This window comes from Gigantopelta aegis, chromosome 4 (assembly GCF_016097555.1).
Source record: "Gigantopelta aegis isolate Gae_Host chromosome 4, Gae_host_genome, whole genome shotgun sequence".
Lineage (NCBI taxonomy): Eukaryota > Metazoa > Mollusca > Gastropoda > Neomphalida > Peltospiridae > Gigantopelta > Gigantopelta aegis.
Window position 1 is genome coordinate 100,101,870 of NC_054702.1, and position 23,822 is coordinate 100,125,691.

Consider the following 23,822-nt stretch of genomic DNA (forward strand, 5'->3'; position numbering starts at 1 on the left):
TCGGTACAGCCAGTGCACCATGACTGGTATATCAAAGGCTGTGGTATGTACTACCCTGTCTGTGGGATAGTGCATATAAAAGATCCCTTGCTGCTAATTACAAAGAGTAGCCCATGAAGTGGCGACAGCGGGTTTCCTCTCTCAATATCTGTGTGGTCCTTAACCATATGTTTGACGCCATATAACTAAATAAAATGTTGAGTGCGTCATTAAATAAAACATTTCTTTCTTTCTTTTTTCTGTCCTGGTTAGTGAATTTTTGGTCTGGGCTAGTTGAAATTATTAACTACATTACTATAATGCATAGGGCACTAGCAGGGCTTCTGTGAAGGCTAGTGACTTTTTCAAGCCTTTGTCGAACACTGCTGTTGGCTGATGTGTTTTTTATGCCGAGGTGTCGTTAAACATTCATTCATTCATTCATATTGTAATAAATAGATACTTGATCTCTGATTTTAATTTTTTTTATAAAATATGTATAGGTATCTAAATGCATATGTATCACTGTTAGTTTAAGTAAAAACAAAACCTTTTAAAAATTGTGAAATATATTTTTTTTTTTATGTTTTGTCGACACAGGTGGTGGTCCTTCAGAGGAAGCTGCTCTAGCAAAAGAAAATGCTATCTATCGCCATGGTGATCAGTTTGCAGAGTATCTAGGGAAAGGACTTTCTGATAACTGGAGTCAGGTGAAATGCAAGCTGGTGTTTAATTTAAATGTTTTTGGAGCAGATATGCTGATAAAAAGAAAGAAAGAAATGTTTTATTTAACTACGCACTCAACACATTTTATTTACGGTTATGTGGCGTCAGACATATGGTTAAGGACCAAACAGATTTTGAGAGGAAACCCACTGTCACCACTACATGGGCTACTCTTCCGATTAGCAGCAAGGGATCTTTTATTTGCGTTCCCACAGGCAGGATAGCACAAACCATGGCCTTTGTTGAACCAGTTATGGATCACTGGTCGGTGCAAGTGGTTTACACCTACCCATTGAGCCTTGCGGAGCACTCACTCGGGGTTTGGAGTCGGTATCTGGATTAAAAATCCCATGCCTCGACTGGGATCCGAACCCAGTACCTACCAACCTGTAGACAGATGGCCTACCACGACGCCACCGAGGCCGGTAGATATGCTGATAAAGTCAAATGTCCAAAAGACATCAGTGTTACTTGTTTGTGAACTGTTTCGGAGTTTTGCAACCTTGTGTTTTTAACATGACTGCTGATGTTTCTTTGACATTATGCATGTTCACACATAAGTTCAGGCCTCACATGAGGACAAAATCATTGAGCGAAGGCACTTCTCTCTCAAACTTTTGAGAGGGCAACGTTTTTAACAGGAGGGAGACTTAAATTTTAAATCTAAAAAATTAAAATATTCAAAAACAAATTGTATTAACCCAATATAAGCAGCCACACCAAGGAGTAGTCAAATGCAATTGTTTAAGACAATTGGCCGATGAATACAGGTGCAACTTTTATAGTCTTTAATTTTATTATTTTTTATTTTGTACCGTTTCCTCCCTAAAACAATTCACTCACCATAGTCTAGATCCTCACTCTTGTACAATTTCTAGCACACACGCCTAACAATAGAATTAAAGTTATACGCGTCAACAGTCAATAACATATGTAGGCCTACTTTTAGTGCCAGACACTAGTCTGAGATAGACTGCCTATCTGTGAGACTGTCGCATGATTTTATGGTGCCAGTGTCGCTTTGAATTCTCAGTCAAGTATTTCACCATTCATCCGTGATTGTGTACAATGTATGTGGTCACTATATTGAAAAATCAACGCAGATTTCACCGTACTGCGACTGACACAGCGAAGTTAAGTTTGTCAAAGCAAAGTTTGGGCTCACTTCGCCCACTCGCGTGAGCCCTGAAGTCATATCTCCCACCATTTTTTTGTGCCACCGGAAAGTACTTTCATCACTAAAATGCCCTATTTACGTTTTTGTTTTTCTGTCAAATCTAACTGGGAATTTTGAGTTGAAAATGCAGTTTTCCATGAATATTTTGGGTTGACAACAATGGCAGAACATCTCAGTTATATTGAGGAATTAATAGCTGATTGTGACAGCTAATTGATTTGCAGAACATACTTTGCTTAAGGTTAAATGAAAATATTTCATTTCTTTTCAAGATTACCTGTCCTCAACAAGTGCACCTCCCCCCACGCGAGTGGTTTGGTCCGAACATCCCAAAAGCCAATGGGATGGCCTAAAATTCTTCACTGTATGCTCCCTGTAGTTTAAATGAAAATATTTCATTTTTTTTAATGTTAGGTCCGACTGGCAGCATCTGTTGCAACAAGACGCTTTTTGATGAGTCTTCCTACTGAGACATGCAGAGTAAAATTCTACCCGGAGTTGCTGCCCAGATTGTGTCTCAACAGGTAACATCCTAGAATCTAACTTGATGTAAAGGGGTCCTATATAACAGCCACCTGTGCCCAAAGGGCAACTCTTGTATAACATCCACATGTCTTTAAAACTTACATCTTGATTGTAGTATTTAGGAGAATACAAAAATATCTGGAGACAAAACCAGTTATTAATTTTTACATTTTCAGTAATATTGACTGTCAAATTTTACGATTATTTACTGATTTGTTTCTAACTTGTTATTGGACCGTATCAAACAGTTATTTCTAAATTTTCTTTGAATTATAATCATTAGGATATAAAATTAATTGACCATGCTATCATTTTATTTTTTCAAATCCAAAATGGGTTTTGCTTGAAACTGAGAATACTGTCTAGATCACAGGAAAAGTTTTGTTCAGTATTGTGTCGCAATTTGCTAAACAAGTTTTAGAGATTGCTATACAAATCTGTAACATTAAATACTAGTTGCTAATCAATATTCTAACTGATAGCAAATATTGCTAATCAAAATTTTGAAAACAAAATGTTCCCTAGATCATTATGAAGAAACAGTGAAAAATTGTTTCATCTTCTTCATTTTAATGTACTTTATAAGTATGGTAGACAAATGCGTCTTCACCACTGTTTTTTTCCACACTTTTTGTTTGTATAAACTTTGTAATGTTTTATTATTTTTCAGATATTATGTTGCAGAAGGTGTAAGGATTTATTCCCAGGAAACCTGGAGACTGTTGACCCATGGGGCTGGCAAGCAATTGGTTGAGAAGTACATGGAGCATGTTGTATGTTTGAATTATGGCATACTTCACTAACTAATGTTTGGCACACACCTACCAATTAATACCGACACAACTGTCAAATCGGTAATATTCTGAAAATGTGTGCTAGCATCCAACAGTCTTATTGACATTATAATTATAAGTCAGGAGTTTTTTTTAATGTACATGGAACATACTGAATTTTTTTAAAATGTAATGATAAATTTTCACCTAGTTTTATTAAAGTTCTCCTCTTTTTCCTGGGAAGGGAGAAGTCATTTTACCTATTTGTTTATAGGGTGTGGTAGTCCATACATCTCTGCCCGAAGTAGGTAATTTGTTTTTAATATTTCACACAAATACAATGTGTATATTGGAAATGTATCAAAATGCAGCTCCGTATCAATTAGATTTTGTTTTTCTGAAATATTGTGTTTTAGTAATAATTTAAAAGGTTTGCATTTCAGGATTATGTTATTGAAAAGAGTTAGGTTCTGCAGGTATTCAGTAACTATAATATGTAGGTGGTATTAATTAGACTGTGTATATTATTATGATATTGTAATAAGGAGATATTACTGACTAGATGTGTGATTATGTTGTTTGTTACAGGTGAAACACTACATTGCTCAGACTGAGGCAGATAACCATGCAGTGAGAGAAGCTGCGTGTGCCTGTATTGCTGAACTGGGCTCCAAGGTAAATCAAGACACTTTCATACTTCACAGTGTTCTCGCTGGGTGAAAATTAAAGGAGGGCGGCCGCGCAGCACCACAACCTTCAAAACAAAGAAAAGAAAAGAAAAGCAAAAAAAATGGGGGGGGGGGGGGGGGGGGGGGAGCTTGGTGGTTACCATGTTGTTGTGTGTTGATAGACTTTGTGGAAAGACATACTCCTTATTTTGATTACAAAAAGTTTATACGAAATACAAGCAAACTCGTCTTTTAACTGAACCGAAGATGTTATCGGTCTGATATTCACTGGCAGTTTCGGTTTTGCTGAACCGATCAAAGTTTTAATATTATTATTTTAATAAAGATTTCAAGATATATGAAAAACAAAAAAGACATTTGTGTGATCCCCTAATGTCGAAAACATTTTTTGTTATTCCCATCTTCATTGAATGAATCGATCGCTGTGATAAAATATTATCGCTATCTGATAAAAAGTAGTTTCGTTTTTGTAGTGGCAGTGTATATATTATTTGGCACCCAAGTATTTTTTTTTTTATGTTATTTAATTTATATTAAGGCAACAGTTTATTACACGATCTTTATTATTGGCATAAAACTTGGATTATTTTGTAATTATATGTTAGGTCAGTAGACTAATTAATATGAACAATGATACTCAAAACAGAAAAATGGGTCTAAGATTAGTCAACTGAAAATAAATATTGATAATGAATAAACTCTTTTGAACTGGATTTAACATATACCGTATATCTTCGCCTGTAAGTTGATCTCGGCTATAAGTTTAGTCCCTAATTTCAAGCCCTGAAAACTTATTTTTTTATTGACCCATTTATAAGTCGACCCATGAAAAACAACTTATAAATATTGAAGTATTTCTTATTTTCAGCACATGAGAACAATAATGTACAATATTTGAACAAAGAAAATTATTTTACAAACTTCGGTTTTCACGTTTTGTAGATCGCAAACAAGTAACAGCATCAAAATGAAATATTCCCTTAGTAGATAGTGCAAGCTGTTTGGCTGTTACTGTATGGCACTGTACAGCATGGGTTTGTGCACAGACAACAACTTTATTTATAAACACTGACAACAGATCACTACAATAAAAGTGAAAGTATCAGTTAATCACATGTTTTGTCGCCATATTAATACATGTAAGGAGGATAACTCTGGAAAGTACACTGGTTTTTATGTATGTCCCTATTGCTCTAGTGAACTGCAGAAATCAGTCTACGCTGTTTTAAGGGAAAGCTCAGTAATATTCATGAAGATAATCACCGACAAAACATTGTTTGAACAACCATTAATGCCAGTGACCAGATTTCAAAATAAACTCAGGCAACAGGTAGTTAGTATTGTTGACATTTTTGCTATTAGTGATGACTGTTATTTTAACTAAGTGGACTGTTCTCTTGGCATGTGAGTGAGATCGCACGCCTTTTTGCGTAACCAAAACCCTTCTATTGCCCCCAAAAAAAAAGGTTATAAAAAAATAAATGCGTCAAATTAACATATTTGAGTATAAATACAGGGCATACTTCAACAATAACACTTGTAAAATAATCCCCAAAACAGTAATATTTTTGGGTGAATTTTTTTTACCCTCTTATAAGTCGACCCCCCAAGTTATAAAATAATTTTTGGGTGAAAAAAATTCGACTTATAGGCGAAGATATACAGTATGGTATGTTTTTGAATTGTTCTGTATCTACTTTATTATTTTATTGTAGTCGATGAATAATTATATATTTGTTTGTATTTTAAAATATGAAATAACACCTTTGTTGACAGATTGAGAAAAGGGCTGTAGCTCCATACATTGCTAAACTGTTGGCTGCTTTGTTGGTTTGCTTCAGTGATGACAGCTGGCCAGTTAGAGACGGTATGCATTTTTCCTTTAAAGTTTTTTAAACAGTTTTTTAGAATTTTCTCTTTGCACAACTCAAAAGATGGGGGTGAGGTTGGGCAATTACCCCCTCCTCCATGTGCTGGAGCAAATGTTTGAATTCGGGCAAACACAATGGAATGAATGAATGTTTAACGACACCTCAGCACGAAAAATACATCGGCTATTGGGTGTCAAACTATGGTAAATGTAAACCCAATGTGATGATCAACATCAATATAAAAAGATTTAAATAAAAACACAGTGTAAAGAACTGTTCAAAAATGCAAATATCACAGATAGATACTGAATTTTACTCAAAATTTCAATTTGTGCTGTATTGGCCATTCTCAAAGAGAATGTTACACCCCTGCACCACGGTGAGGTTACAGCACGTGCAGGGGAAGGCAAACACAATGGATACATACAGACAAACTGAACTGGCCTGAAACATTTTCCTGATGTATTTGCTATCTTTTCACATTATTAGTTGCAATCCATGTAAATATGTGTAGTGATTCATTTGCTGTTTGGCAGTAATGCTAACAGTGACAGCTCCAGTAAATCCGGGGTGTGTGTGTGTGTGTGTGTGTGTGTGTGTGTGTGTGTGTGTGTGTGTGTGTGTGCATGAGATGCAGTGACATTTGGTCAAAGGCCACAAACATTCCCAAAGCGATTCGTCAGATTCTCCAATGTAACAAAATGTAAAAATAGAATAAAAATATAACTGTTGCAAAATTTAGGGTGGCCCCTCCCTAGATTCGTTACTGGCTAATATGAATAAACGTTGCTATCCAGATTTAAAAGTGGGAGCCCGTATGCCTATGAAAATGTCAGCAAAAATGGTTTGAGCAGCCACCTTGAATATTAACAAAAATAGATCTTTTTTAGAAATTTGACCACTTAAGACCCAAAACATACTAAAGCTGAGTCTGGGTCTGGCGAGTGTGGCAAAGACACCATGTCTGGTTTATACTGACATCTGGGTCTGGCGAGTGTGGCAAAGACACCATGCCTGGTTTATACTGACATCTGGGTCTGGCGAGTGTGGCACAGACACCATGCCTGGTTTATACTGACATCTGGGTCTGGCGAGTGTGGCAAAGACACCATGTCTGGTTTATACTGACATCTGGGTCTGGCGAGTGTGGCAAAGACACCATGTCTGGTTTATACTGACATCTGGGTCTGGCGAGTGTGGCAAAGACACCATGTCTGGTTTATATTGACATCTGGGTCTGGCGAGTGTGGCAAAGACACCATGTCTGGTTTATACTGACATCTGGGTCTGGCGAGTGTGGCAAAGACACCATGTCTGGTTTATACTGACATCTGGGTCTGGCGAGTGTGGCAAAGACACCATGTCTGGTTTATACTGACATCTGGGTCTGGCGAGTGTGGCAAAGACACCATGTCTGGTTTATACTGACATCTGGGTCTGGCGAGTGTGGCAAAGACACCATGCCTGGTTTATATTAACATCTAGGTCTGGTGAGTGTGGCAAAGACACCATGTCTGGTTTATACTGACATCTGGGTCTGGCGAGTGTGGCAAAGACACCATGTCTGGTTTATACTGACATCTGGGTCTGGCGAGTGTGGCAAAGACACCATGTCTGGTTTATACTGACATCTGGGTCTGGCGAGTGTGGCACAGACACCATGCCTGGTTTATACTGACATCTGGGTCTGGCGAGTGTGGCAAAGACACCATGCCTGGTTTATACTGACATCTGGGTAAGGCGAGTGTGGCACAGACACCATGCCTGGTTTATACTGACATCTGGGTCTGGCGAGTGTGGCACAGACACCATGCCTGGTTTATACTGACATCTGGGTCTGGCGAGTGTGGCACAGACACCATGCCTGGTTTATACTGACATCTGGGTCTGGCGAGTGTGGCACAGACACCATGCCTGGTTTATACTGACATCTGGGTCTGGCGAGTGTGGCAAAGACACCATGCCTGGTTTATATTCACATCTGGGTCTGGTGAGTGTGGCAAAGACACCATGTCTGGTTTATATTGACATCTGGGTCTGGCGAGTGTGGCAAAGACACCATGCCTGGTTTATACTGACATCTGGGTCTGGCGAGTGTGGCAAAGACACCATGTCTGGTTTATACTGACATCTGGGTAAGGTGAGTGTGGCACAGACACCATGCCTGGTTTATACTGACATCTGGGTCTGGCGAGTGTGGCAAAGACACCATGCCTGGTTTATATTAACATCTGGGTCTGGCGAGTGTGGCAAAGACACCATGCCTGGTTTATACTGACATCTGGGTCTGGCGAGTGTGGCAAAGACACCATGCCTGGTTTATACTGACATCTGGGTCTGGCGAGTGTGGCAAAGACACCATGCCTGGTTTATATTAACATCTGGGTCTGGCGATTGTGGCAAAGACACCATGTCTGGTTTATATTGACATCTGGGTCTGGCGAGTGTGGGAAAGACACTATGCCTGGTTTATACTGACATCTGGGTCTGGCGAGTGTGGCAAAGACACCATGCCTGGTTTATATTAACATCTAGGTCTGGCGAGTGTGGCAAAGACACCATGTCTGGTTTATACTGACATCTGGGTCTGGCGAGTGTGGCAAAGACACCATGTCTGGTTTATACTGACATCTGGGTCTGGCGAGTGTGGCAAAGACACCATGTCTGGTTTATACTGACATCTGGGTCTGGCGAGTGTGGCAAAGACACCATGTCTGGTTTATACTGACATCTGGGTCTGGCGAGTGTGGCAAAGACACCATGTCTGGTTTATACTGACATCTGGGTCTGGCGAGTGTGGCAAAGACACCATGCCTGGTTTATACTGACATCTGGGTCTGGCGAGTGTGGCAAAGACACCATGCCTGGTTTATACTGACATCTGGGTCTGGCGAGTGTGGCAAAGACACCATATCTGGTTTATATTGACATACGGGTCTGAAACTGTAACATGTTTTTAGTATAAATTAGCTGCATTAATATCTTTAGATATATTTTCTTCTATAAACACTAAAAATAATTAGCAGGATTCCATTGATAAATACATACTTTTGCTGTTGTAGATTAAGATAAATGAAAAGATAAATGAAAAGTCTGACGGTGTTAAAATATAGCACATGTTCTATGTTGTCTGGTATCAGATCTGTAGTTCACATTAGACAGACATATTGTGTTTTGTCACATTTGATTCAATGCATTTCATTTTTGACTGGTGCCATACTTGCCAGATCTAGACCCAGCTTTGGTGTGTGTTTTTGCCTAATACAGGTTAATTTCTAAACTGTTTGAGAGAATATAAATATATATTCTTTAGGTAGATGGCTGTTTAATGCAGGTCAGTATGTATTCAGATGATTTGAGAGATTATACAGGTTAACCTTATTAGATTTGGGAGACCTCTTTAAACAGGTGGCTGCTTATTAGAGGTGGCTGTTTCAGCAGGTTTGACTGTAGTTATTAGCCTGTGTGTCTTGGACATGGTTATTGACTTAGTGTATCATATGTTTGTTTTATAATTGTTTGTTCCTAATGTTATACACCAGGCATGTGCCTATGTCACCTAAAGTAGTGCCAGATTTTTTCAACAGGCTAGTAGTCCAGATATTTATGTTTCAAATCTTGAACAGATCCATATGGAAAGAAAACTATTTTAAAGAATTAATTCAGTTCAGTTAATGAATTAATTTTAGTCCTTCCCATGGGGAATACCTATTTTCATACTATGGAATTTATTACAAGCTATTTATTTCTGAGCTGATTATTTGTTAAGTGCACACAAAAAAAGGGGGGGGTTTCAAAGCACTTTTACTTTGCTTACGTCAGACCAAGCTCTTTTTTTTTTTTTTTTGTAGGATGGGGCAGACTATAATCATTTTATGCATTTTTTTTTTTTTATCAGAAAGAATGTTTGGTTCATCTTCCTTGGTATGCATAGTTATGATATGTTAAAAAATGAATCGTTGTACAAATTAGTGATATGTTTTTATATTTTGTTTTTAGCTGCCTGCATTGCATGTGGAAACTTTGTTCAGTGTTTTCCCAAAGAATCACGGTGAGAATGCATTGTTACAGTTTATTATAGTTCTTGCAGTAATTAGTCCATTTGTCACTGTACTTTCTATTTCTTCTGTAGGGTTTTTTCTGTGTTGGACTTCAGTCGTCTTTGACCTAAAATAATTTTACTTCTATAATGTGTATTTAAATATGATTGGCACAATCAAAATGGTAGAAAATGAGACATCTAATTACATTGGACTACCATACCAGTTGTTTTACAGGTTACGTTATTGATTAATTCTATTGATTAGAAAGGTGGTTAGCAAAGCCATGGTACTTTGAAACATAATAAACATCTCGACACTGGAATGATAAAGGAGAGCTTGAAGGAGTTAAAACTAATTAACATAGGAAATTACAGTTATAAGTGGAGTGAGATGAAATACAGAAAAAAGAGAGCAAAGGAGAGAAGTGCAAAAACAAATTGGTAGCTTTAGAATGTTTATGTTTAAGAAATAATGGTGGTTTAATTTATTAGTCCCCTACTGGTCCAACTGGAGGGGACTGTAGATTTCGTCTCCATCCTTCTGTCTGTCTGTCTGTCCCACATAGAGTTTTCCAAACTTTTTTTTCACAGGACCTCAATATATTGAGCTGAAATTGTATGTATAGCTTATAGTATTGTTAAATTTGATTTTCATTGGATTTATCCATTTTTGACAGTTATCGTCCTTGAGCTTAGGAGGTATGAAAATTTGTTTTCCGGCCCTGTTTGCAAAGCCTGAAGATATTGAGATGGAATTTTGTAACGATCAAGTTTAACTTTCATTATAATTTACCCATTTTTCACAGAGTTATGGCCCTTCAATTTAGGAGATATGAAAATTTGTTGTGCCCGGTAGGAGACATGTATTGCTTTAGCAGTACTCTCTGATGCTTTTTTTTTTATAGGGGTTCTATGCCATCTCTCTATCCACTGTTCCACAGCAACTTGCAGGACAACATCCCATCTGTGAGACAAGGAGCAGCTATCGCATTGTCGCGGGTCGTGTCCGCTTACGGTAGGTTTCTTGTATTTTCTGTGGTCTTTCTGTCAGCATTGAGTTTATGCAGAATATCAAGGGCTCACACTGGAGCAAATTTTGGTTTAGTCTGTATTTCCTTAAAAATGGTTAAAATGTGGCTAATTTAATGAATATTTTATTAGCCAGAGACTAAATGTTGTAGCCACTTTGTATAAAAATAAGCAGTTGGCTAATTTGGTACAGTTGGCTAATTTGGTATTGTACAGGGTGAGCATTGAATATTGTATGAGTCACATAGTGGTCAGTAATGTTTTATTAACAATATGCAAGTCTAAAATTATACAGGAATTTACCAAGCAAAAACAAAGCATTTAATCAGAATTAGGCATTCATGTTGTGAGAAGGAATATACACTTGAATCCACTTATTTGCATACCGGTTTATAGATTGCTTATTACCATATTACTATATTGATACCATATAAATTCACATGTTAAAAGGAGCTAAAAACTACTCTCCTTGAACTAGACTCAGGGGAGAAATGGTTATAAAGAAGTTAACAACAATGACTATATTTTTCTGTTATTGACTGCTTTAAGAAGTGGAATTGAAATCTATCAGTAATAGTTTACAATTGTTGACAGGAGAGGAAAGTTATGAACACATCTTCCCCAAGCTAGAGGAAGGTTTTAAAGGCGTGGAGAAACAAGCAGCCTCTGCTCAGAAGTATTCGAACCTGGACAAGGGGCCAGCCACATACGGAGTTGTCAAACAGCTGAGAGATAATGATGACGCACTGCACACAAATCAAACAGTAAACAAATATTTGTTATTAATGTGCAATATATATACATACAGTAAAGTACACTTATACATGTGCAAGTGCTGATAACTACACTTCCGCCTTATATTTGCCGTATAGCTGTTACATGTATGAATGCTCGTCATTTTCAACCCAAAGTATTTTTGTAAAACCTTTATAGTTCAACAAGTTTAACTTGTATAAGTGTGAACAAATATTTACTTCCTTTGCTGGCTATATCAGTAGGGATGAATGAAGATGGGAAGAGAAGAATCACTTGTTAGTACATGTATACTGATGGAAAGAAATAAGGGAACACATCAAATTGTAGACCAAATTTAATTCACAACTAGCGTAGTAATGTCTGTATTTCATACCAAGTTGTAATGTGGGACTGAATGTCTGTAGTGTTGACTGTGCTGCCTATATGTTCCCAGTCAACTAATGACATGATTTTTGATGCAGTCATTATTAATTGTTGCTATCTGTGTGATCCTTTATTTCTTTCCATCAGTATATGTCCATTACCCTTCCATGTCCAATAGTAATTTTCTGACAAGATTTGAAAATGAGGAGTAAATAACTTCTCCCAGTACAAAATGAGTTTAAATGTTTGATTGTAGATGTATTCCTGTGGATCGTTGGCTCCGAAGATGGGTCGTGGCAGAGGAGGTGGATGTATGGACCATCAGTTTCGCAAACCACCAGAACCTTGGGAATTAGCAGACGGGTATGGTGTACTTTCTGGAGAACTGTCTGGGTTCATAGCTTAATATTTTATCCTCGTGGGTCTGTGGTGTGTTTTAATCATTGGTTTAACTCTTTCACCACGACAGGCCGGTATACCGGCTTGCGATACCAGTGCCTCTCACCACGACAGGCCGGTTTAGCGGCTTGTAACACCTGTTCATATTTGGCGCCGAGTGACGCGTCAATATTATAATTAGACAAAATCTCGCGCGACCATAGCTGCCATGTGACACACTGTAATGGCTGCGCCCATGTTCTAGTGAATTTTGAATGAGTTTTTCCAAGTTTATACTTATATTCTGACTGTAATTAAACATGAACCGAGGTGACGAAATTTCGTCTGTTGAAAACAATGGTTGCGATTCAGATGACGGGTTTTCCGATGATGAAATGTGGGATATTATGGACTTTGGTGCATTTGATTTAATCGAGATTGGCGATCGTGAACGAAATGTCATTAAACATGGCAATTTAGAAGAAAATGATACCGATGACGAGTTACAAGATGACTTGCCACTGTTTTACCACGCGCCTGAGTTTACCTGGACACATGAGCCATATTCGGTTACCTGCAGATCAACGTTTACTAAAAATCCGGGGCCCGTAAAAGTGTTTGACGTCAACACAAACGCCATAGAGTACTTTTCGCTATTTTATTCCAATACAGTGTATGGAAAAATTGTGTAATTTACCAACATGAATGCCAAAAAAACGCGTGATACAGATCCTGCTAACAACAAAGGTGTGTGGTATGATATTTCTGTTGATGAAATGAAAGCTCAATTTTGCAAAAGCATTGTAAATATATATTTTAAAATTATAACTGGTATGTTAATTAATTAATTATCCAACAAGAAAAACATTTGTACTGGGTTTTTTTTTAAATTACCAGTCCTACCTACTCAAATAGGCGAGTAATATGCATAGTTTACCTGTAATTACCAGATTTATACCTGTTTAATCTAACATTTTTAAAGTATTATTTTTTTATCTAGACAGCCGTCCATTCACCTTTCTGGAAATGTATAGCCTATAACTAAAATTAATGATAAAACAAGTAGTTTTATCCTTTAACAAACATGATCATAAATCTGCTATTTAAACTCAGTGTGCAGGGAAGGTCAAGACTGTAAAACTTAGTGGTGAAAGAGTTAAATACATTTAATTTGGTGGCTGGCTTATGGGTATATTTTAATAATTGTGTTTCCCTCAGCCCACCCCAGTTCTGGAAACATCCTTATAGAGAATATATATATATATATGTTGCATATTTCTTTTTAAGATGAATTCAGTTTAACAAACCATTCAGAAACATGGGTCTTCAGTAACTAATTGAAATTACTGTTTGCTCGGTGGTGTCATGGTTACGCCATCGGACATAATGCTGGTAGGTACTGGGTTGGCAGCGAATTTTAACGACTCAGTGGGTAGGTGTAAGACCACTACACCCTCTTCTCTCTCAGTAACCACCAACAACTAACCGACTGTTCTGGACAGACAGCCCAGATAGCTGAGGTGTGTGCCCAGGACAATGTTCTTGAACATTAATTGGATATAAGCACGAGAATAAGATAAAATGAAAAAAAAAAAAATGCTTATATGATATTAATATTAACTGAAGTAATATTTAGGTTAATTTGCCTTCTGTATTTGATTGGCATGTTTGAATGACTAGCACTATGAGGTTCATTTTGGAATTGATGAACAGAAAGATACTGCAGCTATGTTGTGATTGAAAAAAAAAAGGTGTTTTTTTTAAATACTCTATTATTTAATATTCTAATAAAAAAAAAAGCTTCATAAAATATATATTACACTTTATTTTTTTTAAATTATATTGTTGCACTCACACAAATCATGTGTGACTTGTTGAAGTTATTTACTATCTTATTTTTTTTAAATAGACAAACATTCCTTTCCTTTCCTAGTGAATTGTCAGTCTCTTTGAATACAATTCAGATGCATTCACCTGGTGGCAGAATTGTCGCCCATCAGGGCAGTGACCCAGAAATTAAACCCGATTTTTCCTTTGATGGCAAAGGCTTGCTCCTATCGTCATTACACACAGCATGTCTACCTCCTGGAGTCCATGTGTAAACAGGTATGTGTATTATATTTTACTTATACTAAGTAGTGCTTGGTTTTATAAACTATAATTTTGTAAAAACAAAATCCAGTAATTCAATTTGTCAAATATTGATAAAGGTTTTTTAGCTAAATTAAGGAAGCTTCCATTGGCCAAATTAGATTTTTGATACATTTTAATGCAGTATACTGGTAAATGATAAAACTTATTGGTGGAAAATGAGAAATGAAACTGCTTTGTTCTGTATGTGACGAAAAGAAAGGAAAAGGAACTACTAAACGGAAAATATTCACTTTAAAATGAGGGAGACATTAGGTGTAGTTTTGGTGTTATGGTTACCCACAGTACAGGCCCGAGGAAACCCCAAGAAGTTTTATTTATGCAAAATTTTAATACACTCTGTATATTTCCATTATGAGTTTTAAAAGCTGCAGAGTGTATTTTTCCATATGAAATTCGCAGAATATATCAAGAAGATTATTGCTTGCATAAGTAACAGAGCACTTGTAAACTATATCAGAAATATTTATTTGTATTTAACAACTTAAAACATTTTCTTCAACTGGATTGTAATTGTTGATTTTTAATGTTTTCAGTTTCATGATCTTTGCTAAAGGCAGTGTTCTCACTGCTCCATTTAAGCGGGGCGGCCCGCCCTGCTATTGTATTTTGCCGCCCTCCTTTTACGTTCCCCGTCCTCCTTTATTTTTCTGCGCCCATCTTTATTTTCAAGCACCCTACTTCAAAGGAAACAAGCCGTGTTGTGTACGAAAAAGCAACTGACGAAACATTTACGACAGTTACCGTAACATAATTTAATAGTATTTTTAACAGCCTCTATTTTGTCCCATACCTGTATCCATTTGTATGTTTAATACAAACAATAAAAGTTATATTTTATTTGAGCAATGAAAACATTTTTATTTTTTATGGATTCGACAATCTCCGACTAAAAAACCCCACTTATTTGGCGCCAAATTTGTCACGTGATCAGAACAGTCACTCCATCTTTTGTTTCCACTAACTGTCGTCTGATATTTTGTCCTCAGTTACAGATATAATTGATTGTAACTGACGATTTTTACTTTCTGTCATTTCTGTCATTCTGTTTATTCAGCAGTTCTTATAAAATCAACAGAAGTGGTAGTGTTTGGCATTAAAATCATTCATCTTGGGTGCCAAATAATATATACACCGCCACTACAAAAACAAAACTCAGTTGGCGATAATATTTTATCACAGCGATCGATTCATTCGATGAAGATGGGAATAACAAAAAAAAATTTCGACATTAGGGGATCACACAAATGTCTTTTGTTTTTCGGATATCTTGAAATCTTTATTAAAATAATAATATTAAACCTTTGATCGGTCCAACAAAACCGGAACTGCCAGTGAATATCAGACCGATAACATCTTCGGTTCAATTAAAAGACGAGTTTGCTTGTAATTCGTATAAACTTTATGTAATCAAAATAAGGGTTATGTCTTTCCACAAAGTCTGTCAACACACAACAACATAGTAACCATCAAGCTCGCCCCCCCCCCCCCCCCCCCCCCTTTTTTTTTTTTGAAGGGTGTGGCTGCCCTCCTTTAATTTTCACCCAGTGAGAACACTGCTAAAGGTCTGGGTAAACGGCCTAAAAACAATTTCTCTAACTGGATTGTGATTGTAGATTTTTTATGTTTTTCAGCTCGCAAACATTGCTAAAGGTCTGGGTAAACGACCGTTTAAGCAACACCTGGAGGCGTTTCTGGATCCTATCTTCTACAGTCTGGTAACAAATGTTACTTTTTCCACATTTTTACAGTATTGTTAATTTTAGCAAGTTTGTAAATAATGTGTAAATTAACAGTAAAAAGCTGTTACAGCAGAAAATATTTTATGCTGGGTAATAACATGGATCGGTATTTTCCCCATAAATATTGGCTATTTTCAGAGCACTTTTTTCATTTAAAAAAAAAGTTAATTAAAATTAAAATAAATTTAATTAATGTGCTTGCTTTAATATATGGACAGTAAAATAAGTAATGGGGATATTTTATTAATTAATAATACTTAATATATAGTAAAAACTCCAAAAAGAATTAGTCTGGTTAAAAGTAACACTTAGTAGAGGAAATAATGTATGTTACATTAAGATTCCGAAGTTTTGACGTCACTGCTTTTTGCAGAGTGTGGTAATGGAACGTGTAAGAAATATGTCATGGGAATACTTTTTTTAAAACTGTCTATGGCCATTTCATATAACGATCTTCATATGTCAGATGATTGAACTAATTTGTTGAGACAAAAAAACTGTATATGTACAATACTAAGCTCAGGAATAACTAATGAATTACACAAACTTTAATAATTATTTTAGTTTTAAAATTATTTTTACGTTCATCGAGAAATGAGCAAACTCGCATTGCTACCGCTGGACCAATGAGATGACGTTAAATTGTAATAAAGAATTTTTATTTCAGTCATGTGACAATGTTCTTACCTCAAGTACTGCAAGTAACTGTATTATTGAACTGAGCAATTATCTTGGACCAGGTATCTTCCGTGGCAGAGTGGAGCAGTATAACCCGGAGTAAGTCTTAGTGTAAACAAATTTCAATTTCTTGATAGTCATGATTATTTTAAAGGATAGGTGTTCAAAAGGAGACGTTTTGTAGATTTCTAATGACTTACCAACTGTAGTTTCGGTCTTTGTCACTGTTTATATTACAAATTTAAAATAAACTAATGTGTAGGCTTATTATCATTCAGTGCACATTTTAAGTTTTTGTTTTCATTCGTTTTTTTGCTTTACCCCCATTTCACCGAGTTGGCCATGCCATCTCAATACCGAGCTTTACAAACTGCTTATTTGGAGCATGCCAATCACATGGCTAAAAATATGTCACATGTCTGTGCTCCAAATTGCTGTTATTTTTACAAACTATCATTAATAAGTAGGATATGGTTATATAGATACAGTCAACTCTCATTATAGCAGTATTTATTATTACACAATACTCGGGTTCTGGCACACTTTTACTGGGAACAAACTTGTATCTGTTTTATTTTGATCCTTACGACGGAATATTCGACTTCTGGTACTGGCAGTAATTGTTGGAAACAAATGTGTATTTCCAATGCATTGTTTGTTCTTTATTACGGCACACAGATTTACTGGCAGGTGTGAACACAGTTTTTGAGTGCTGCCGTAGACGACTTGCAAACACCAGATTAGCTGTGGTTGATCGTGCATGCCTGTTGATTGTAGTGTAGTGATTATAAGTCTATTGTTGTGTCTTGGGACCAGTAATAAAAAACTTGCATTATGTTCTTTGAGATACTCTTGTCAGTTCTTGTTGACTGACAGTTTGGGATATACGAATAACAACTATTTTTCATTATTTTACAATTTATATGGGGAAAGTGTCACGGCATCCGGTGAAGTGACACTGTGCAGAAATTTCAATAAGTGAAAAATAAGAAGTAACAAATTTCAAAGAAAGACACCCTAAACACACATGCTGAAATGGCTAGCCATTTCAGCAAAGAATGGGGAAAGATTCTAAGTAGGTCGACAGTTAGAGACATTTTGTGAGAAATTATGTTACAGTATGTGATATTCGGATTGTTGTGGAAGCAAATGGTATTGTTATGTATATATAAAAAAATATAAAAATTGTTTTGTTTTGTTTCTGTATAAGTACTTTAATAAATTTAATACAGCATGTGCATATTCAACAAAATTTCATTTCAACTTATTGTTGTGCTTATATCCAATTAAGGTTCAAGCACACTGTCCTGGGCACACACCTCAGCTATCTGGGCTGTCTGTCCAGGAAAGTGAGTTAGTTGTTAGCGGTTAGTGGTTAGTGAGAGGAAAATGGGTGTAGTGGTCTTACATCTACCCACTGAGTCGTTAAAACTTGCTCTGGATGGAAGCCGGTACCGGGCTGCAAACCCTGCCTTATGTCCGATGGCAATAACCACGACGCCACTGAGTCGTTAAAACTTGCTCTGGATGGAAGCCGGTACCGGGCTGCAAACCCTGCCTTATGTCCGATGGCAATAACCACGACGCCACTGAGTCGTTAAAACTTGCTCTGGATGGAAGCCGGTACCGGGCTGCAAACCCTGCCTTATGTCCGATGGCAATAACCACGACGCCACTGAGTCGTTAAAACTTGCTCTGGATGGAAGCCGGTACCGGTCTGCAAACCCTGCCTTATGTCCGATGGCAATAACCACGACGCCACTGAGTCGTTAAAACTTGCTCTGGATGGAAGCCGGTACCGGGCTGCAAACCCTGCCTTATGTCCGATGGCAATAACCACGACGCCACTGAGTCGTTAAAACTTGCTCTGGATGGAAGCCAGTACCGGGCTGCAAACCCTGCCTTATGTCCGATGGCAATAACCACGACGCCACTGAGTCGTTAAAACTTGCTCTGGATGGAAGCCGGTACCGGGCTGCAAACCCTGCCTCATGTCCGATGGCAATAACCACGACGCCACTGAGTCGTTAAAACTTGCTCTGGATGGAAGCCGGTACCGGGCTGCAAACCCTGCCTCATGTCCGATGGCAATAACCACGACGCCACTGAGTCGTTAAAACTTGCTCTGGATGGAAGCCGGTACGGGCTGCAAACCCTGCCTCATGTCCGATGGCAATAACCACGACGCCACTGAGTCGTTAAAACTTGCTTTGGATGGAAGCCGGTACTGGGCTGCAAACCCTGCCTTATGTCCGATGGCAATAACCACGACGCCACTGAGTTGTTAAAACTTGCTCTGGATGGAAGCCGGTACCGGGCTGCAAACCCTGCCTTATGTCCGATGGCAATAACCACGACGCCACTGAGTCGTTAAAACTTGCTCTGGATGGAAGCCGGTACCGGGCTGCAAAACCCTGCCTTATGTCCGATGGCAATAACCACGACGCCACTGAGTCGTTAAAACTTGCTCTGGATGGAAGCCGGTACCGGGCTGCAAACCCTGCCTTATGTCCGATGGCAATAACCACGACGCCACTGAGTCGTTAAAACTTGCTCTGGATGGAAGCCGGTACCGGTCTGCAAACCCTGCCTTATGTCCGATGGCAATAACCACGACGCCACTGAGTCGTTAAAACTTGCTCTGGATGGAAGCCGGTACCGGTCTGCAAACCCTGCCTTATGTCCGATGGCAATAACCACGACGCCACTGAGTCGTTAAAACTTGCTCTGGATGGAAGCTGGTACCGGGCTGCAAACCCTGCCTTATGTCCGATGGCAATAACCACGACGCCACTGAGTCGTTAAAACTTGCTCTGGATGGAAGCCGGTACCGGGCTGCAAACCCTGCCTTATGTCCGATGGCAATAACCACGACGCCACTGAGTCGTTAAAACTTGCTCTGGATGGAAGCCGGTACCGGGCTGCAAACCCTGCCTTATGTCCGATGGCAATAACCACGACGCCACTGAGTCGTTAAAACTTGCTCTGGATGGAAGCCGGTACCGGGCTGCAAACCCTGCCTTATGTCCGATGGCAATAACCACGACGCCACTGAGTCGTTAAAACTTGCTCTGGATGGAAGCCAGTACCGGGCTGCAAACCCTGCCTTATGTCCGATGGCAATAACCACGACGCCACTGAGTCGTTAAAACTTGCTCTGGATGGAAGCCGGTACCGGGCTGCAAACCCTGCCTTATGTCCGATGGCAATAACCACGACGCCACTGAGGCTGATTATATCCAATTAAGGTTAAAATACACAAAATTAACAATTACTTGCCAAACTAAGGGAACTAACTTTTTGCGATGGTTATAACAGCAAATTTCTTATAATGGCCAAACCTGTATAGCACCAATATGACCGTTATAAAGAGGGTTGACTGTAGTTTAATAAAGTATTTTTAGGGACAAATCAGGGCACAAATTTTGTTTTAGCTAATTTTCAGATATGTGGAGTATGTACTTAAAAATTATTCAAAAGTGGCTAATTTAAAGAAAATTTTATTAGTTAGAGACTAAAGTTGGTAGCCACTTTGTATAAAACTTAGCAATTGGCTAATTTAGCAATTAATAGGGTGAGCCCTGCAAATCAAATTTATAATATATATTTTCAGGTTATTCTTTATTGGACCATTAAATATGTCAATGGTCTGTGACAATATGTCTTTAACACATCTGTGAAAAAGATATATTAATTTTTAAAAATAACATATAAACCTAGTCACACTTTGATTGAGGAATCGAACTTGGTACCTATTCAAACAGCATGCTTAAAACACACCATACGTTTGACTGTATTTACTTTTTTATTTGTGTGAAGTTTTATCTTTTTTAATTCCAGCTATTTGACACAACTTGATACCTTGCCATTACAACCTATGTAAAGTGGACTATCTCAACATTGACGACTGAACTTCAACACAATCTAAGAACGACTTTACCATCACCTATTTAATGTAAAAGAGTTCAAATATCATTTTTTAAAGTGACATATGTTGTCATTTTTTCATCATCACCATTATTACAAAGTTTATTTGATGTCTGTGTTAAAAACTCTACTTTAGAGCAAATATCAAGTGTTGGTCCATTTTTTTATTTTTACTTTATTTTTATTTAAGCTATTGATTGGGCCTTGCTTATTGTAGATTTTATCTCATAATAAAGAAAAGAATGCTTTATAGAAAAACCTGGAATAGAAGCACCTTATTTAACAATTATCTGTATTTAACTGTCTTTTCAAGTAAAAGACTGTTAAATTAGTGTTTTGTACATTTGTACAAGTATATAAAGCCAACCGCTCATAACGTTAGCTTTTGTGAACAATTTTGATTATAGTTGTTCGTGTTTGATATACTGTTTATATTTATTTATGAAATATGATTTGTATTGTGTTAGTGAAGTCTTAGTTGTTGTTTTGTTATTAAATTTAATGTTGCTCTAACAAAATCAAAAATGTCATCTTTGGCATGCTCATGTGTTGGGAGGAGCATTTAAATGAAAGTTAAAGTTTGTTTTGAGCACATTGATTTATTAATCATCGGCTATTAGATGTCAAACATGTGGTAGTCTTAGAGAGGAAATCTGCTACCTTTTTTTCCATTAGTAGCAAGGGATCCGTTATAAGCACCATCCCACAGACAGGATAGCACATACCATGGCCAGTCATGGTGCACTGGCTAGGACGAGAAAATGCCCAATGGACCCACTGACAGGGATCGATCCCATATCAACCACACACCAAGTAAGCACTTTACCACTGGGCTACGTCCCACCCCATTTAAATGAATACTTTGGAGTGCTCATAAAAAGAGGGGTGTCAAATTAATATTTACTGTTACTTTTTTATATTTTGTTACAGAATATTTAAATTAAATAAAGTAATGAGAAAGAATGTGAGTTTTCAACAGGTTACAAAAACACAATGGTCACAATTGACAAAACTGAAACTAGATTTATGTTTGTAACATAACGTCACCAATGTTGAAAGCATGACATTTTCTGGACATTAGTGATGTTCCAGAATTGATCATCGGGGGGTGGGGGGAGGGGTTGAGGGCATAGGAGACAATTTTTTTAATAGCACACTGGATAATTAATACTGGCTATTTGGTGACAAATATTTGATAATTTTGACATTCTCAGAGGAAACCTGCTACATTTTTGCATTAGCAGCAAGGGATCTTTTATCTGCATTTTCTCACTGACAGGACAGCACATACCACATCCTTTGATATACCATTTTTGGGGATTGAGGGGGGGGGACCAATCAGGGAATGGGGCCTTCGAGGAGATTAAAATCTGCATCCAAAGTACCTCAGGTTAGCACTCTATCGACCGAGTTAGATCCCACCTCTATTTAAACAATGTACAATGAAAGAAAAAAATTATAACTGACACACTAGGTATAAAATAATGATTAGTCATCAGTTTTGGAACAGTCCTTAGTGTAAATATTAATATTTGTTTTATTCTTGTCATGTCGGCAAGTTGTATGTTAATATTTGACTTTATTGACAATAAATTTATTTCTCAACAAAGGAGAAAAGCTTTAATTATATCCTATCGTCTTGTTCAATATTTTTATATAGTTGTAAACCAGTAAAACATGAGAATTGATTTTCTATTCTTTTTTTTTGTTTTTCATCTTTTGATATATTTATTTGTTGTTTGCATTGTATAACAGAACATTTGGTTTAAACATATTCTATTACCATCAAAATAAAGGGTTTTGGGATCGGTCAACAAGGTGACACCTATATTAAGGCCTCTCCCAGCATTTTATAAAAATACAATGATATATAAAGTCAGCATGACATATACATGGTAACTCCAGAACTACAAATGTATACTGATGGAAAGAAATAAAGGATCACACAGATAGCAGTAAGAAGTAATGACCGCATCAAAAATCAATTCATATTGTCACAAGTTGAATGGGAACATATAGGCAGCACAGTCAACTCTCCAAACATTCAGTCCCACATTACAACTTGGTATGAAATACAGACATTACTATGCTAGTTGTGAATTAAATTCGGTCTACATTTTGATGTGTTCCCTTATTTCTTTCCATCAGTATATAATATACTTGGAAAGAAGGAAACAAAGGAACAGGTAAAGGATTTGAAGATAAAAAGCAGGTATCATTGTTAACGTAATATTTATTAGACTGCTTTGTACAACAATAATTAATTTTCTTGAAACATTTACTGTTTATAATGAAGTTCTGGGTGGATTTAAATATAAAAACATTATCTTGGAAACTGAAGTTTGGATCTCCAAATAACAAGGTATTATAATTAATGTAGTTTGCAAGATGAATATTAGGAGCTACTTATTTGAAGTCTTCAATGCGGTGCTCACAAGTATATTCTGGGCTATCTGATACATATCACGTGAGATGTGACTTCAAATCACTAATATCCAAGAGGAGTCGGCAGAGTGTAAGATCTGTTACCTTCTGACAGAACATGTGGTCTTCAGAGTACATTAATAATTTATACGTGTTTTACGATGGACAAAAACATGCATATCAACACAATTCAAAAACAAATTCAACTGTTAAGAATATATATTTATTTTGGAAGACAAAATGCAGATGAACTACAAATACATAGTATTAGTGATACATGTACAAAGGTGTTCACAACAAGCAAGAAGTTATTTATGTTATCAGTCTCCAGGCCATACTTGGCCTAAAATTCATTGGGGGGGGGGGGGGGGTGTAAACAAAACAAGTCCAGTAATAGAGGGGGAAAAAACACTTTTAATCTCAAATCATGGAAACTTTAAAAAAAAAAGATTTTGGTGGGAAGGGTATCAACTGTCTTGTCTGTAAAAGTATGTAGGTACCAATTTGGTGACTACAAAATTTAAATATTAACTGCAATAATCATCAAATTCTAGTGATGCAAAACCAAAAAAGAGATGCATGCTACGTAGCT

The 23,822-nt window shown here is 37.2% G+C and overlaps 1 protein-coding gene across 1 annotated transcript in view; it reads left to right on the plus strand.

The window, feature by feature from the left end:
- The window catches only part of LOC121371570, a 25,686-nt gene extending 4,193 nt beyond the window's left edge, over nucleotides 1-21,493 (plus strand). The window contains exons 5-17 of the mRNA XM_041497567.1: nucleotides 580-689; nucleotides 2,297-2,406; nucleotides 3,078-3,180; nucleotides 3,769-3,855; nucleotides 5,646-5,736; nucleotides 9,740-9,791; nucleotides 10,688-10,797; nucleotides 11,406-11,575; nucleotides 12,187-12,293; nucleotides 14,273-14,414; nucleotides 16,094-16,177; nucleotides 16,869-16,978; nucleotides 20,720-21,493. Of these exons, the coding sequence (XP_041353501.1) occupies nucleotides 580-689; nucleotides 2,297-2,406; nucleotides 3,078-3,180; nucleotides 3,769-3,855; nucleotides 5,646-5,736; nucleotides 9,740-9,791; nucleotides 10,688-10,797; nucleotides 11,406-11,575; nucleotides 12,187-12,293; nucleotides 14,273-14,414; nucleotides 16,094-16,177; nucleotides 16,869-16,978; nucleotides 20,720-20,762 (1,319 nt within the window). The 3' untranslated portion in view covers nucleotides 20,763-21,493. The remainder of the gene's footprint in view (nucleotides 1-579; nucleotides 690-2,296; nucleotides 2,407-3,077; nucleotides 3,181-3,768; nucleotides 3,856-5,645; nucleotides 5,737-9,739; nucleotides 9,792-10,687; nucleotides 10,798-11,405; nucleotides 11,576-12,186; nucleotides 12,294-14,272; nucleotides 14,415-16,093; nucleotides 16,178-16,868; nucleotides 16,979-20,719) is intronic.
- The last annotated feature ends 2,329 nt before the right edge of the window (nucleotides 21,494-23,822 follow it).